The following is an 18,477-nucleotide window of genomic DNA, read 5'->3' as shown; positions in this document are numbered from 1 at the left end:
ATGGTATTTCCCCTCTCTTGGGTACTCTCTTTGGAACTATCTTACTTACTTGATAGTTGTGTCTGTCCTTTATTACAAGATGGTATGCCACAGTTTCGCTTCTTTTCATCTTGGTGCTCATATAGTAATTTCTCTTCTTCGTCAGGTATTTGTTCCAAGTCATCATAGACTTTCCACGCAGTGTTATTCCATCTCATCCTTATCAGGTTTACACACTTCCAATTATACAGGTTTATATTAAGTAACTCACCGTGAGAATTGGGACGAGTTTCTCTTGTATTCAGCTGCCGGGTTGCCTTCCACTTCTGCTGTTCTCCCCTTTACCTCTCTATTTTGAGAAATGTTGTGGGCCATGGCATTCGCTCGAGAGATCCTCTTCGATACTGCCTTTCTCGTTCCATGGTTTCGTCGTGCTCCAGTACTCGGCTTCTTTTCTGCCATATATGGAGATTGACGGTGAGAAGCAGTTTCTGTTCCCAGCTGCCTTCCCGTTCTGCGTTTTCGTTGTTCTCCCATTCTCAGCTTCCCTTCTGCCATATACGGGGGTTAACGTTAGGAAGCTAGTCGTGCTCCCGGTTCCTTTCTCTGATGGTCTCAGCCTGTTTTGTGGGGTGTCTTCCCCACCACGATATAGACGTGGTCTTGCCATCACTTGACACAGCACTCTGCTTTCCTGTTTCACAATGGCTCCTCCGTTTTGGAGTACGCCGGGCCTCCAGCTTCTTACTCTGGCGTTCTGCAGTTCTTCGAAAGTCACGGGATCCGTGTCCGCCTCTCCAAGGCATGCTAACACCAGGGTGCTTCCCCAGCATAGGATACTCTCTGCTTCTCCATGTTCCTCCACTCGTCCCAGTTAAGTATGCATCTTCTCTGAAAGAGTCATTTTCCTTTCATTCTCCGGGCTGGTTGGTTCCAGCATGGTCTTCAGCCAAATATCTTACATTAGTCTTTGTAGCAGATAGTCCCATGTATGCTACTATGCTAAGGGGGAGTGTGTCCCAGTGAGGTCCTGTTTGCTCCAACCACTAGGGAGGGTCTTGCGGAGCGGGCTCAACTCCCTAGCCTCAAAGAGGAGGCTTACCCTTGGGGAGAAGGGATGAATACCTTTGATGCGTCACATGGGTTTAGCATGTGTCTATAATGACATTCAGTTGCACGTTCATTACCACCAGGAGAACAACTGCAATATGTACCACACAATGCACAGTAGTTACGTTTATAACTAATTTGTACATGAATGTATCAATCACCCCAGTTTAGGGAGTGATAGGTAACCATGATTGGCGAAGTGAGGGCCTTGGTGAGGGCTCAGCACCATTGCCAGCCCTGTACGCCTCCCTTAGCAGGAGTGATTGCTATTTGCATCCCCGGGTTTGTCCGGGGGACAAATTGTTTTTTTTACTGGCGATGAGCCCCGTGCATATTGCACGAGCCCCATCTCCAGTGAAAAAAAACCAAGATGCCGCTGCTGAAGTAAATAGAAAAGAGATATGGTCCCTTTTCTATTTCTAGGGTGGACAGAGAAGGAGCAGCGGTGCAGGGAGCACCAGAAGTTAAGTGGGCTGGAAGTAGGCGTGGGGGAAGGTGAAGAGGTGGGAGTTGACTTTGGGATGGATGGGGTGGTGGAGGTGGTTTTCAGAGAGGCCAGGGAAAAAGAATTCCTCGTTCCAACCCTTCCTCACTTGTGTCTAGTTGGCAGACAGCTTATGTTTATTTATTTATTGTGCATTTGTTAGGCGCCTATACAACCGAATGGTGTTTCCAGGCACTGCAAGGCAAAAAGAGGAGAAATAACACTGGCAAAACAGTGAATATACAATTGTGGTCCTATGTTATGTTGTTATGTTACTGAGCTTATACCGTGCCAAAACCCGTAGGCATCCAGGCGCCGAAAGATAGAGTGATGAGGAAGCTGAAATTGGATAGTTTGCTAATTGAAGAGAACCATTTTCAGCTGTTTACGGAAGGTGAGATGATTCTCCATTTTCCACAGTTGTAAGGGCAGGGCATTCCAAGCCTTGACCCCTTGAACATGGAACAAGCGTCCAAGGCCTCGGTTCTAATTACCCAATGGGATTCCAATAAGAAGCCTTTAGCTGATCGAAGGTTTTTCTTAGGTTGATGGAGTTTAACCTTATCCTTCAGGTATGCTTGTGACATGTAGCTAACAACTTGAGCTGAATTCTAGCTAAGCCAGTGTAACTTTTTCCTAGCTGTGGTCGTAGGCTCTGATCTTTTCATCTAAAAGATGATACGAATGGCTGCATTTTGAATTTTTTGAAGCTGTTGTATTTCAGCTTTATTTGCACCTCCTAAAAGTCCATTGCAATGATCAATGCGTGGGAGAATCACAGCTCTCACAAGTTTGGTACGGTTCTCCACTGAGATCAGTGGTGCTACCTGCCTTAGAACTTTGAGGTGGTAGTTTGTGCTGGTAGTAATAGCAGTGACATGGGCTTCACAATCTAAGTTTGCTTCCATGTATGTGCATAGCGTCTTCACCTTCTGAGATACCGTGATTTGGCTGCCATCTATTATAAAGTTGCCATATCTTTGGTCCAATTTAGTTTGTGTCTGCCGGGGACCAAAGAGCATAAGCTCCGTCTTGGCCGCATTCAAACAGAGCCAGTTAGTAGTCATCCAACATTTTATCATGTGGTAAACCCCATTTAGCATCTGTTGGTCTTTCTCGTGGTCGCCAGTAATGTCTAACACCAGCTGAAAATCGTCTGCGTAGTCACTGGGCCTTGTGTAACAAAAGTGACGAATGTCACAATAATCTTACAATTTAATCCAAATGGCAGGTTACCCCAAGGACTCACCGTTAGCTCTCTTCTTGTCCTGTGACTGACACCTTCTAGCAGGGGAAGACTCTCCTTGCTCCAGGCGGGGAGATGAAAGTGAAAGCCTCCCAAGTACCTCTTTCCCTTCCCGGATAAACCAGGTAAGAGAAGAAGTCCCCGGGAAACCCTCTGGGGAAGAAAACCCTGTGCCGATGGTAGCGGTAAGATGTCTTCAGGTTTCAGGTGGAGATTCCGGTGAAGTCCGGAGGACGCTTGTCTTGAAAGAGAAAGAGACTGGTAAGTACAGGCAGGTAAGTGGAAAAATTGATATATGAGATATATATGTATGGAGATTACCCTTAAACAGGAATGAAATGTGGGTAAAGGTGCCAGCCAGAGACTTCAGAGGACTTCTGAGTAAGTAAGGAAGGTTTTGATGAGAACAAGTAAGATAACTAAAACGGAATAGTGAAAAGCCACTGGAAGGTCTTTACCTGAGAGGAATGGAGGGCAGAGCTAGGAGTTGTTTCGATAGAACAGAGTTAAGCACGGGCGGTCTCAATACCGGGGTAACATAAGCCTGTAGCTATACGAAGTAAAAGAGATCAGTAAGTCGGGAATGGAAGAGAAAGAGATGGAGTCCGTGGAATCGGGAGACAGAGAGGCAGTGGAAAATGCAGTAGCGTTGTTGAAGCAGAGTAGCAACGCAATTGTGTGCTGATCACAGGAACAGATATACCTACACTCGGATAGGGAGACAGCACTTCCTGGAAACCGAGTCGTGCAGAATCTAGACCCGCAACTCTAGTTACGGCGGCCATCTTACTAGGACAAATGGCCGCCACCCGTCGTCCAACGATCCATCGATGCCACAAAGACCACCGCCTTCGAAGGGGCGTGACAGTATGCCCCCTCAAATGCCCCGGGCCACCCGGTTTATTCGGATGGGACCGAAAAAACCGGCGGACCAGAGCCGGAGCATGTACAGCCGATGCAGGTTCCCAAGAACGATCAGCTGGAGAATACCCCTTCCAGTCAATCAAGAACTGCAGACGGCCCCGAAAGAGACGAGAATCGCAAATACCAGCCACTTCGTATTCGGGACCCATCGGGGTGATGACAGGAGGGGGTGCACCCATCCGTACACGGGAAAAACGATCCACCACGTCCTTCTTCAATTGCGACACATGGAAAACAGGATGAATCCTGGACCAAGACGGAGGGAGCTTGAGCTTGTACGCAGATGACCCCATTCGTTGCAAAACAGGAAAGGGACCGAAGTATCTCGGGGACAATTTGGACGGCACCAGATGACGAGGCAAAAATCGGGAAGCCAACCAAACCAAATCTCCTGGCACCATATTTGGAGCTGGAGTGCGATGTTTATCAGCAGAGCGTTTGACACGGGCCTGGGCATCCAGAAGAGAGGATCTGGCTGTTCGATGTCCCAGCTGAATAGTATTGATGAGATCGTCTACATCGGGAAAGCTAGATGCAGAGACTGGACCGCTGGGAAAGCACTGAGGGTGGTATCCGTAGGAACAAAAGAAAGGGCTGAACCCCAAGGCTGAGTGTCGAGAGTTATTATATGCAAATTCTGCCAAAGGTAACAATGAACACCAGTTGTCTTGCGATGAAGAGATGTAACAACGCAGATAACCTTCAAGGGTCTGATTTAGACGTTCCGTCTGACCATTTGTCTGCGGATGGAATCCTGAACTCAATGCTCGGGAAATATGCAAACTCTTGCATACCTGCTGCCAATAACGAGATGTGTATTGGGAACCTCGATCAGAAACAATGGTCTCAGGAAGTCAGTGAAAAGAGAAAATCCGTGAAAGAAAGACTTTTGCCATCTGGGATGCGGTAGGAATCCGCGGAAGTGGAACAAAATGTGCCAATTTCGTGAAGTAATCTATTGTGACCATGATTACTGTGCAACCGTCCGAGAGTGGCAGATCGACAATAAAATCTGTTGAGATCATTTGCCAAGGACGGTTAGGAACTGGCATTACTGAGAGAAGGCCCGAAGGGGCAGATCGCGGGCATTTAGATTGCAAGCAGATGGCACAAGCGGAAACATAATCTAGGATGTCTCGATTCATTTCCGGCCACCAGAAATTACGCCGGATCAATTCTTTAGTATTATCCACTCCTCTGTGACCAGCTAGGTAGGAGTCATGACAAAGATTTAGAACCGTTCTTTGTAGTTCACTCGAAGGGAGGAAAAGCCTTTTGTTATTATAAGCACATCCTTGGACCAAAATGAGTTTCCAGGTTGTCAGAAAATATGGATTCAACTGGATAAATTGCAAAGTTGAGTTAGCCACGTTTTGCAGAAATGTGGTAACTACTTGCACGAATGTGGCTCTGGGAAACAGAGGCTCCGATCGGAAAGGCGTAGGGGAGTTATAATCCTTTCTAGACAAAGCATCTGCCTTGAGATTGGCTCTTCCGGGAATAAAGGTAAAAACAATCTCATACGGTGAAAAGAAGTGTGCCCAACGTGCCTGTCGGCTATTTCGGGTCTGAGCATATTGTAGAACACGTAAATTACTGTGATCAGTTCTGACCTCAACTGGGTGTCTTGCCCCCAACAGCAGGTGTCTCCATTCTTCAAATGCCCTCTTTATGGCTAGTAGTTCCTTTTCAAGCACTGAATAATTTATTTCAGAGGGAGACAGAGTCTTAGAAAGATAGGCTACAGGACATTCCATTCCTTGATCATTTTCTTGAAGCAGAACTGCACCAAGGGCCTGATGAGACGCGTCAGATTCAACAATGAATCTCTTGGATTGATCTGGAGTAATAAGAATGGGTCCTGTGAGGAAATGCTCCTTCAATCTCTCAAATGCCAGTTGAGCCTCCTCTGACCAAAAGAATCTTACATTCTTTTTAAGAAGAGCTGTCAGTGGGAGAATTTCTTGCGAATAATGTGGGATGAAACGTCTATAAAAATTTGTGAATCCCAGAAATCTCTGTAGATCTTTGATGCACGTCGGTATCGGCCAATCAGTAATAGCTGAAACTTTCCTAGGGTCCATGGCTATCCCATTTGCAGAAATTATGTATCCTAGGTAGGCAACCTGGTTCCTGTGAAACTCACATTTCTCTAGTTTGCAATAGAGATGATTGTTAAATAGTCTCCGTAGGACTTCCTTTACGTGCTGACAGTGATCCGATGGGGATGTAGAGAACACCAGAATATCATCTAAGTAGACAATTACTGAATGAAGAAGAATGTCTGAAAATAGGTGGTCCATAAAGCGTTGGAAAACAGCGGGGGCATTGGACAAGCCGAACTGCATTACTTTATATTCATAATGTCCCAAAGGAGTACGGAAAGCCGTTTTCCACTCATCGCCAGCTCGTATACGGATGAGATGGTAAGCCCCGCGGAGATCTAGTTTAGTGAAAATGGTAGCTCCTTTAACGGCTTTAAGTATATCGGGTATGAGAGGCATAGGATAGCGATCAGGGATAGTGATCTTATTCAATCCCCGATAATCTATACACGGTCTGAGTTCCGTAGATTCTTTCTTGGGGATGAAGAATAAGGAAGCACCTGCTGGTGAGGTGGATTCTTGAATAAGTCCATTGCGAAGATTCTTTTGAAGATATTCCTTAAGAATTTCACGTTCTCGTCCTGATAGGACGTACATGCGACCGAAAGGAATCGGTGCATCAGGAACTAGTTCCAAGGCACAGTCATCTCTCCGATGTGGGGGTAATTCGGCATATTCTGAATCAGAAAATACTGTCTGAAATTGCTTGTATTCGAGGGGTAATTCCTGAATATGGTTCAACATAGAGATGGAACCCGTATTTTGCAACACGGAAACAGTAGGACGGAACCCAACAGCTCCGTCCAAGAGACAGTGCGTCAAACAATGTTCAGAACCCAGAAAAACAGTGCCCGCCTTCCAATTGATATAAGGATTATGGGTACGAAGCCAAGGTAACCCTAAAATTACTGGATAGTGTGCTGTACGGATTACATCAAAGACAACAGATTCTTGATGGGAGGAAATATTCATCCGCAAAGGTATTGTTTGTTCCTTTATGGGTCCTGAAGTTAACGGACTACCATCCACTGACTCAACTGGTATTGCCAAGGTCTTAACAGAACACGGTATATTATGAGCGGTCTTCCAGAGGGTATCAACAAAATTCCCTGCGGCCCCACAATCTATTAAGGCCGTGACCAGAATGGGAGCAGAATCTCCCCATTTGATTTGGACTTGCAAAGCCATCATAGTAAGATCGGGGATCTCTGTTACTTGAGATGGTATCATAGAGGATGAGGAACCTGTTACTGATTCCCTAGCCGCGGTTCCCCTTGCGGTTGGGAAATGGCGTTTCCCTGTCTTTTGACTGGGATTAGAAGACAATCTTGTATAGTGTGTTCCTTGGAACCACAATACATACATAGCCCCTTGACTCGACGTCTATTGCTCTCTTCTGGAGTAAGACGACCTCTGGTAGTTCCTATCTGCATAGGTTCTTCCGTCTGAGATTTTCCTAAATTAGGGTAGTATGTAACAGGTTGTCTCACGGGACGGCCGCGACGTCGTTCCTTTATTCTTTCTTGCAATCTGTAGTCCATCTGCATTACCATGGTGATTAATTCAGCCAGATTTGGAGGTCTGGGTACTCTGGAGATCTCATCTTTTAACTCCTCATTTAACCCCCTGCGGAATATCGTGATCAGAGCATCGTCAGCCCAAGACGTGCCAGCTGCTAAATGCTTAAAATTGGTGATGTAGGACAACAGATCTTGAGATCCTTGTTTGAAATCCAATAACTGTTCTTGGGCTGAAACCGTGATTTCTTGACGGCTAAACATGGCTCTTAGACTATTCAAAAAGGCAGGGTAAGAATCTAGCAAGGCATTATTTGTAGTAACAAGAGGCGTGGCCCATGCTAAAGCAGGACCTGTTAAATTTGCAATCATGTGTCCTACTTTATCACGGTCACTATGAAAAAAGGCGGTCTTGAATGAGAACTGAACGGTACAAGCTTCAATAAAGGCCTTGAGTTTATGAGGATTACCGTCGTATAAGCCACCCGGAATTGGGCCAGGAGGTATCTCAGAACAACTAGGGACTCTGCCTACCTGTTGTCGGAGATAGGCATTCTCCTGTTTTAAAGCCTGCACTTCGGCCGTCAGCGCTTGTACAGCGGTGATTATTTGTTGTTGTTGGGATGCGTCCATTTTTCCTTGTAACCCTGAACCCCTGAGATAACCTGCTCAGAATTTCTGAAAGCTCAGTTATATCTTCTTTAAAGTGGGCGTTGCTAACTGTAACAAAAGTGACGAATGTCACAATAATCTTACAATTTAATCCAACTGGCAGGTTACCCCAAGGACTCACCGTTAGCTCTCTTCTTGTCCTGTGACTGACACCTTCTAGCAGGGGAAGACTCTCCTTGCTCCAGGCGGGGAGATGAAAGTGAAAGCCTCCCAAGTACCTCTTTCCCTTCCCGGATAAACCAGGTAAGAGAAGAAGTCCCCGGGAAACCCTCTGGGGAAGAAAACCCTGTGCCGATGGTAGCGGTAAGATGTCTTCAGGTTTCAGGTGGAGATTCCGGTGAAGTCCGGAGGACGCTTGTCTTGAAAGAGAAAGAGACTGGTAAGTACAGGCAGGTAAGTGGAAAAATGGATATATGAGATATATATGTATGGAGATTACCCTTAAACAGGAATGAAATGTGGGTAAAGGTGCCAGCCAGAGACTTCAGAGGACTTCTGAGTAAGTAAGGAAGGTTTTGATGAGAACAAGTAAGATAACTAAAACGGAATAGTGAAAAGCCACTGGAAGGTCTTTACCTGAGAGGAATGGAGGGCGGAGCTAGGAGTTGTTTCTAAAGAACAGAGTTTAGCACGGGCGGTCTCAATACCGGGGTAACATAAGCCTGTAGCTATACGAAGTAAAAGAGATCAATAAGTCGGGAATGGAAGAGAAAGAGATGGAGTCCGTGGAATCGGGAGACAGAGAGGCAGTGGAAAATGCAGTAGCGTTGTTGAAGCAGAGTAGCAACGCAATTGTGTGCTGATCACAGGAACAGATATACCTACACTCGGATAGGGAGACAGCACTTCCTGGAAACCGAGTCGTGCAGAATCTAGACCCGCAACTCCAGTTACGGCGGCCATCTTACTAGGACAAATGGCCGCCACCCGTCGTCCAACGATCCATCGATGCCACAAAGACCACCGCCTTCGAAGGGGCGTGACACCTTGTGACATTCAGACGTACAAGTACAGTGAGGAGAAGTGCAGGAGATAAGGTGGGGGGTTAGGGGCAAAGGAGCAAGAAAGGACAAGTGCTGATGGGGGCCTGGAAGGAAGTGCAAAGGGGAGCCAAGGGAGGGCTTTAGTTAAGTGCTAGGGCCTGGTAACCTGCGAGATTCATGAGGACCTGGCCACCAGTCTTAGCGGCAGTGGGATGGCAAGGAAGGGAAAGAGGTAGAGAAGAGAGCAGAGTTTTGAGAGGTTTCCAGCACTTAAGGAGGTCCGGCTCAAGTCTGTGATGGACAGGGAGGCTGTTACAAAGGGAGGCGCCAGCTGAGGAGAGAGACCTTCCCCCCAGTCTCGGCTCGGAGAAGCGTTTGACAAGCAGAGAGTTGGAGTTAGAGGAGCAGAGGGCTCTGGCAGGGGAGTATTTAGGGAGGGAGAGAGGGAGATAGTATGGTCCCAGGCCCCAGACAGCCTTGTGGATGATGCAGAGGGGCTTGTTCTGTTAGCTTCCTCTAAACCATTGCTCTCTGATCTAAGGGAAAGTATGAAGTTGGCCTCAACAAGTACCTCCAGTGCACTCCACTGTAGAACACACGGCCTTCTCTAAATCTTGGGCAGCAGAGATCTGAAAACACTCTTTCAACCAACATAACATGGAAGAGGACAGGCTTGAAGCAGAGTGGAAGCAATAACTTTCTAACCCGGTCAGCCTTTAAAGATTCCGGTGATGTTAAGGAGCCAAAATGGGAAGGGAATGGGACAAGCAGATAGTGAAGTGGTGTAGTTTGGTCAAGGTGGACCGAGCCTGATGAAAGGGAGGAATCTGGTGAAGGGGAGGAATCTGGCAGAGGTGGGGCAAAGTTAGGGTGATGGGGGCCCATGTACTTAGTTGTGTCTAAGGCAGCAGAAAGCCTACATTTGCTACTGGGCGGGAGGGTGCTCTGGTCATAAACACGGATAAAAGAGCCCAGGGTACAGGATTCCATGTACTTAGTTCCCAGATCCCTTCAACTGTTCTCTGTACTGGTCCCCACCAGCAGTGTTGCCAAAGTGAATGAAGAGGGCACTGAGAACACGAGTGGACTGCCCTAGCACTACTGCAGGTATCACAGTGCACACAGTAAGGCTTCATGACATGCGAGCAATAGCCCAGGTAGCAGTCAAACAGGTGTGCACCAGCTGGAAGCGATGGCAGCTTTCTTAGACCACATAAAGTGGGCGTAAAGGCACAGAGAGACCACGTGCTTGGCTAATTCATAACAAATACACAACACCAAACACCTGAAGCCAGACATGATGGACACTTTTCGGTTGTCATTTGACCAACAACCACAAACAGCAGTTGTGACTAGCACAGGGGCCTGTGATCTCCAGGTAGACGTGCATAGGTCTTGCTGTTAAGAGTGCCATTCCATCACCACTGGAGGAGCGATGCTAGGAGAAGACCAATGGCGGCATGTCAACGATTCATTTTTGTCAGGGTAAGATGCACTAATGCATAAATGTCTGCACGTCTCAAGTCCCAAATATCCTAAATCATGATTCCGGTGCTATATTCCTCCTCAAACTCTTTGCTCCTGCACATTATACATGCTTGCGGGTTCCCAAATGTAATCTTAAATTAGCCCTCAATTCTGTGACTCCCTGATCTTTGCCTGTGGGCTGCATTTTTTCCAGGTTTCCTAAAATCTCTATGTAGTCCATCTTCTGGACTCTCCAGGACAAGGTGGTGTGACTTCAGTTCTCTTTCCAACTCCCTTGTGTGCTAATTTTGGCTGCAGCTCAGACTGATGTCAGTTCCCAAGGGAGATGTCTGGCATCACCAAGCGCTGCCCCTGGTTGAGGGGGATGGGTCTCCCAAGCCTGGCTGTCCGGACGAGGAAAACCTGGCTTTTTCCATGGCAGTATTGACCAGTGGTGCATCTTCTCTCACCCCCGATGTACTCTCCCAGGTTCTCATGAGAGGGCTGGGATGAATTAATTTCTAGCAGTGGACACTGTTCCTGGTGTAGATGTCCCCCCCATACCCCTGAGAATGCCCACTCCTGGGAGGGACCAACATATGCTCCATGGACCATCATAGTCATTTTATTGGGAACAAAACAGAGTGGTACATAACAGAGCAGACAATAATACTGAAAAAGACAGAAAAGGTGAAATATATATATGGGTAAAATGGGTCGGGATGGGTTTGGGGTGGCTTTAAAAGGTGGAAAAAAGGGGGGTTTGGTGGGACCCTCCCCCCCCCCCAAATAAAACCACATTTATTTATTTTGTAGTGTTTCTCGATGTTTAGCCTGCTCTGTTATGTACCACTCTGTTTCTTTGGTCGATAAGATCCCAATAACCAGCCTGGTCTGCCAGAACCTTCCTACTGACTAGGGGTATCGGATTAGCCTATCGTCTTCAGTCCTTCAGTCCTTCACAGGCTTAAGGGAACTGTCTCCTCCCTCTTCCCATTTGATCTCGCTCCCAGACTTCGGTTCACCTGGTATAACTCCTGTAAAGAACATCCTTTCGCAGACAGGAACCCTCCTCCAACCAAACAGTCAATAGACTACTCTTCCAAGATGGAAAACCACATCCTCCAAAATGACCTCCTCCTGCCAACAAATTCTTTTTAGATTATAAACCTCCTCTTCAAGGCAACGTCTTATTTCAAGATGGTACATTTCCTCCTCCAGAGTAACCTTCTCTGTCCAACCTTCAACTATCTTCTCCAAGCTCATTCCTTCTGAGGACAACTCTAGGTTGCCACTTTTCCCCCCAAACACCTTTCTCCGGCTCTTACTTGAACACCTCACACTTGGAGACTGCCTAAAAGCGCTTTTACAGTCTGGTTCCTCCTCCATTGAAGTGGAGCATAAGGCATGGCGTTGCACCCATGTAGGGTGGACTGGCCTGGTTTGGCCCATGTGCCTGAGTCATATAGTCTGTAAGGGTCCTGGCCTGAGGTCATATCAAGGCCTGATTCCAAAATGCCCCCGACCTGTGAGGTCTGCTGTGCCCTGAAACCTGTTGCCGCTGAGGGTGTCTGCTTTCCTGTGAGCATGTGAGAATGGGCTTGGAAAACCCATAGGTGAACTAGGGAAATATCTCTGCAATGAGAAGCTTTCATCATGGCAGACAATAGCTGGAGTGGGAGAGCAATGCGACCATAACATGCCTCTGTGCAGATCCTGTGGACCACGTGCAGTGTTGTCACAAGCCTAGTTTGTGCAAAGACTGTATCAGCACCAGGCTGGTTGATATCATCTGTCCATGTGATTTATCTGGCAGCGTTGCTGAAGACAAACAGGTCTCAGAAATTGCCTGCAGCTTGGATCGCTTGGAAGGAGCAGGAACTCCAATGTATTGGAGGCAGCATTCTTTAGTTATTAGGCAGCAGCAGCTTCCCCTGAGCCTAGGGAAGGCAGCTAGCACGGTCTTCAAGGGTCTGGTGCTTGAGCCTCCAGGATGGACCTCTCTGACGTCTTGGTATATTTTTATGTGTCCTGGCAAACACTGGGGACTCAGCGAGGGTGGTCTGGAGATCCCCTGTTGACCTATTCCGGGGCCCACCCTTCACTAGCGTGGGGTGGTACTCGGCCTCTATGACCACCCCACTCTCAGTCTCTGGGTTCAGGGGGGCCACGGTCACAGCTATAAAACACTGGTAAAATAGCCCTCATCCTGAGGTCTGTTATGTCCTGTTGGAGAATTGTACAGCAAGTTTCAAAATAAAACAGAAACTAGCTGCTCATCATTTGCCCTCGTTTATCGATTTCTAGTAACAAGTAACCAGCTTCCACCTGCAGTTGGCTGTTCACTCAAGAGTAAGGCCTTCTCTCAATGCAGAAAGAAATCTTCTAAGAGCTCTCAGATCTCTTAGCATGAGCAGATCTGGCCAATCAACAGTATGAAGAAGCATGTGTGGCTGTCAATAGAGTGCCTGCCACTAGACCCCGTGTCTGCACTGGCCATGCGTGGTGGATAAGCACTAGGAGATCTACGTCTGCACCTGCCATAGATGGGAGCAGGAGAACAGAATCACTTTGGAGGCCTATCCTGTGCACCTCCTACATACCTCGCCTCCAGGTGAGGGCTGGTGCAGAAGGGCCATACTTATGACGTAGCCTCACAAACAAGAGGCACACAATACTGGAGGCCACAGAAGAACGCCCCCAATATCAGAAACTCTGCTGTGGGTTATGCTGGTTCTGACATATGCACTGGACTCCATGGGGGAACTTGGGGTGAGTTGCAGGGAGAGCCATCAGGCATAGGACACTGCTCCACCTGATTAAATAAGCGAAATGTAGTCAGCCAAGACTTCCTCCAGGCACAGTGAGACCCAATGGAGGTGTGAGCAACTAACGCACCATGACACCTGAACCACATCACATGAATTCTCCACAGAACCAAGCAGGCCGTGGGAACAATCGAGTGAATGTCCCCTTTCTAGTGATTCAATGGCCACAACATTCTGGTGGTTTGTTCATAAGCAAACACACCGTCCTAAACATAAAGGGAAATACAGACTGTGACAATACTCACAACGTCAAGGTTCCATGTCGTTTCGGTGATTCTGCCATTTTTCGATTTTGTCCTCGTTTTGGCCGCATCCAAGAGAACTTGTAAAGTTGCCAAGTATGCGGCTGGGTGAACAAGCAGCTCAAATATTGTTTCAAAAGATGAAGATCCAGTTATCCTCTCTCATGACGTTTTTCAGAGGGAAGTCGTACACACAGAATAACAGTGGCTTATGTTTTTAGCATTAACCAAACGGAAACACAACAGTTGCCAAAGATGTGTCCTGGTGTGACTTCGGCCTCAGGTTGAGGCATTGCCAAAATACTGCATCAAGCTTCACTAGAGGTCTAATGCTGTCTAGTGAAGTCTTAGGACTGTCGGGTTTGTGGAGGTGTGGTCTAGTAGAACAAATCATACAAGAAATTACTTCTAAAAGGTGGGCTTTCTGTTGCATGGTTTTCCAATGAGCTCTCTCTCTCTCTCTCTCTCTCTCTCTCTCTCTCTCCCAGGCAAGATGAACGTTCTGCAAACTAAGAGTTTGTGTCCTTAGTCTAGCAATGGGGATCGTAACATGCATCAACGTGGTAGTTGCAAACGATATGTTTCACGGTGAGGAAGTTGCAGGAAGTCTGGGAACAGGCTAGAGAGCCAAGCTGTCTGGTGTCATGAGAAAGGATGTTAGTGTATCTAATATTGTTGCCACCAGGTGCCGATTTGACTTTCGCTCATTGCCCTATTAGAGCATCTGCAGGGGGATGGATCGGGAAATGTCACGGGTAATGTACTAACCTAAAGCTGGACATACATTGCCCTACTCTGCTGGTTTGTAAATGGCAGAGCCAGTAGGAGTTTAGAGATTTGCATTTACTTAACGTCTGGTATATTATTGTAATTTTGTGGTTTCTGTCTATAAAAACTGTAACCTAATATGGGCAGGTCCAGAGCCCTCAGCCTTTTGGTCTCTTGAGATGGACGGACTGACCTCCAGATCGTTAAGTGGATGCATTTAAGTGCTGTCTTTCTGCAACTTGTGCACCTCGTTATTGTTTCTTAGATTTATTTGGAGTCAAACAGGGAATCCCATGTGGGTTGAACTAGGACACGTGGAATCTTTTGGTCCAGCCGCTTTCCCATCATCAGTAAACAGTAATGAGGCCCCATTAGGTGCTGCGGAAACACTGTGTGCCCAATCCAGTGCGAGCGCCCCAAGCACCCAGCAAATCTATTTACACACATGACAGAAGGCCACTAAAAGAACTAGGAGAAAGTAATTGGGGTGAAGAAGCTGAGGATTACGCACCCAACATCTTCAAAGCAGAAACTCGGACTTGAATCAGGCCTACAAAAAATCCTCCTGCACAGCCTATTAAGCATCAGGCATGTCTCTGACTTCATGGCAAACTGACGTGCGGATACAGGCCCCTATCCCCCTTGTTACAATACACCACCAGGTACCAGGTGATATGTGATCTCAGGGGACCAGAGAGCCTCCCTGGTATTTTCATGTCACTTAGGGGCCACAGCCAAGTGTTCCTTTCTAGATCTGCTGATGTGCTCAGCAGGTGTACCCACCATGGCACAGGATTGGGATAGGCATCAGGTCAGAGCAGATCATATTTTCCACGGCAACTGCCCTCATCTTTACAGGACTTACTTTTCCAAGATGGCAAGGATGGTGGTATGGCCCTTCTGTACCACCTGCAGCATTTACTCATTTACCACCAGTGGTAGAGATACCATGCATACTCGTTTCATGCCCTGTTCCTTTGGATTGCACTGCATAACATGTATGATAAACCTTCCATGTGCCCCGTTCTCCCCCAACGTGCCCTCCTACCTTCAGGGGCGAGCCCGGGGTCCTCCGGCTTACTCGGCAATGCCTCATAGTTCTCGGATGTGAGGCCGATCACACTCATGACGTTGATCCCCACATCTGCGAGCATGGGCAGCAGCTGGGGCTGGTAGAAACCCACAACGATGACGTAATGTTGGGTGCCGTCATCTGGCTCATCATCTGCAAAAACAAAATATGGTCATTGGTGCATCTTGGAGACGATCAAATGGTTCAACCACTTGGCGAGCGACGAGAGAGAGGAGATACGTGCTGTGCCCGCACATAAAATATACAGTTAAGCCGCAATACTCAACACTCAACACTCATTTCTATTTCTATTTATTTGAAAAACAGGGATGTCAATTGCGACCAGAAATGACTTGCAATAACACAGTTACAGAGGACGGAGACATTCCCACGAAGGGTGCCTGTACAATAGTTTATCAGCGTGTGAAAAAGCAGGACATATAGCAGGGAGAAGATAAAACAAGCAGAAACAAAATGTACATAGGAAAACAGGTGACTTGCGAAGGTCACATTAATCTAAGGGCGCTAGTGCTTCAAACTAAAGAGAAGTATATTTGAATATGCAGATGACATCATAAGCCTTAATGGAGGCAGTGGTGGGGTCAGGTAGGGAGGATGGGGAGAGGGCAGGGGAAGTAAGTAAAGTTTTGGCTGATCTTTGAAGAGATCCACACCTGGGCTGGCTTTGATCGTTATGGGCAGTGGGTTCCAATGGAGCGGGTGAGTCGGGAGAAAGAGCGGAAGTGAGAGAAGGCACAGGATGATGATGTTGAGTGCAGTGGAGGATTGGAGGGATCGAGGAGGCGAGTAAATTGAGATTCAATCAGACAGGTCCCCTTCTAGGCAGCCTCCCATTTTTTCTCTGGTCTGTTCACCTATCCTGCCAGGCTGGTGGTGGTGGGGCGAGATGACAAGAGCATAGGTACTGCAGTATCGTTTATGCTTGCCACCCATGCTGGTACGTGGGTTGCCCTCTCGCAGAGCCTAGTGAGCATGGGTGGGCTGGCCTATAGGAAACTCTGGAGATTTCCCGGTAGTCCTCTGCACCCTGGGCCTCTTTTGTGTGGTATTTCCACATTTTCTCATAGGAAAAGAGTTGAGCTTGCTGAAAATGTGTAATTTGGGGCCACTTTGAAAACTATTTCCAGGGCCTCTTTTGTTTCCCAGCCCACCCCTGTGAGCTGTGTTGAAGTTTTTTCAGAGCACTTAAGAGGAATGGAATTACATGTGCTCTAATATGTGGCTCTCCCTAAGCAGGATGCAGTCATCATGCATGACAGATCAGCTGGGGTCCCTTTAAATATGTACCTTCAAGAGGCTGGCAGAGAGCAAGCTCCCTCCAGCAGACCTGAAAATGCACAACGATAACCACTGCGCAGACCACCAAGGAATCTCTACAGGTGTGCAGTGGCCCAGTGCACATGTCTGCAAAACAAGCATGTAGTGCTTGGATGGAAGACTGCCATCACAGCATAGGTGAGCAAACTCCACGCCATTCCATATTACAGGTAAGGTGTTGTGTTGCACAGAATGGTCAATTGTGCACATGTTGGACTTGTGGCCACCCTGGAACCACACCTTGGCATGAGCCGCTCAGGTCCCAAATGTATTTCTCTTGGCATAGAAGCTTTAGATGGGTATCCAGTCTTTGCATCGAAAAATGTTTAACCTAAAAGATTTTCATTGACTATTTAGCAACGAAAACATTTTCATCGAATGCATTTTTGTGTGGGGTAACAGGTTAATTTTGTTTGTGAAATGTTTGGGGTGGGAGTTTAAGGGTTATATACAGGGGGTTGGGTTGGGCCCCCGCCCCCAAAAACAAAATGCATTTGATGAACATTTTTCGTTGACGTCAGATGGATACTCACAACCTTTAGACACAAAAGCATGGGTTCTGCTCCTGAGTCATGTTGCCCTGAGGGCCGGAAGCTCAGTCTACCCCCTCCCCCCCGCCTGAATGCACAGCCACCTTTGGGACTAAAGTGCGTCCAGTGGTCTACCGAGCGGCGAGGGGGCAGAGAGCGGCAGCTTGCCCCCCTCAGTAGCACTGGTACATTGAGGGTGCCGAGCAGGAGCACAGTGTTCCTGCTGAGCACCCTCCTCGTCCTGGCAGCAGGAAACCTTTCCCGTTCATGTGACAGTTCGAGCTCCAGACAGCAGAGCGGCTCTTCCAGGAAACTGACACGTTTCTCTGTGTCAACAGAGAATTATAGTGAGAGCCATTAGGCACTGATGGGAGGGACGGGACTGTTCGCAGGGACTTGTGTTCCTTAAGAAATCTGAATGGGGGTGATCAGAAGCGAGAACAGTGCATAATGTTGCAGGCTTTATGAAACAATTACTATGGCTTTAAAACCCAAGGGGGATTTGTTAGGCTCACATTAATCTGCATGATGCTATTGTGACTGCATGCAGGATGGGGAGAATAAAACTAAAGCCATACTCTTACTGCTCAGCATATTTCTATGACGATGTATATAGTTTACAGTTAGTTTATTATTAAAGGCTAGTTTATTATGTAATGTGGTTTGCTTCCAAGGCATTGCTATAAAGTATTATTTAAGGACAGGAAATGCAAATCAAAACCTTAATAAATATCCATATCAACTAGACCTGGGAAGATGTTTTCAGTTGCTTAAATTGTCCACATCAGGTTTCACCTAAGCAGATCATTTAATCACACTGTCTTATCTGCAGCTCTGTGATTCACTTCAGAGCTTATGTTAATATATCATGCACCTATGACTACTATGCTATGATTATGCTATTATGAGTTGCTCCATATACAATAATAGTGCAATTTAGGTATTTTGCACCACAGAGTTATTTGCCACTTGGTTTACTTATGGCAATTTATTTTAAAGTCACTTCCATGGGGCCTCCAAGTATCAAAGACTGGTGATGCTCCTTGCACTGTCCTTTTCTGTGAAGTCACTTCTGTTGATACAATCCATATGTAAATTAGGAGGCTCCCATGTATGGTATGTGCTATTACTTGGCGAGAGTTGCATTTGGGGGCAACCAGTCTAGCCCGAACTTACTGTGGCAAGTCTGTTTATCTGGGCATCCTACAGCAG

At 47.1% G+C, this 18,477-nt stretch overlaps 1 protein-coding gene across 3 annotated transcripts in view; it reads right to left on the bottom strand.

Annotated features, from left to right (window-relative positions):
• Positions 1-18,477, bottom strand: part of SPAG17 (sperm associated antigen 17) — a 1,712,709-nt gene that overhangs the window by 1,243,049 nt on the left and 451,183 nt on the right. For all 3 annotated transcript variants that reach the window (XM_069635754.1, XM_069635756.1, XM_069635755.1), the window contains exon 6: positions 15,374-15,550. In XM_069635754.1, coding sequence (XP_069491855.1) covers positions 15,374-15,550 — 177 coding nt within the window. The remainder of the gene's footprint in view (positions 1-15,373; positions 15,551-18,477) is intronic.

Source organism: Ambystoma mexicanum, chromosome 7p, assembly GCF_040938575.1.
Source record: "Ambystoma mexicanum isolate Mex_15411 chromosome 7p, UKY_AmexF1_1, whole genome shotgun sequence".
Classification (NCBI taxonomy): Eukaryota; Metazoa; Chordata; class Amphibia; order Caudata; family Ambystomatidae; genus Ambystoma; species Ambystoma mexicanum.
The sequence above is the reverse complement of the archived record's forward strand: the minus strand, read 5'-3'. Positions and strand labels throughout refer to the sequence as shown.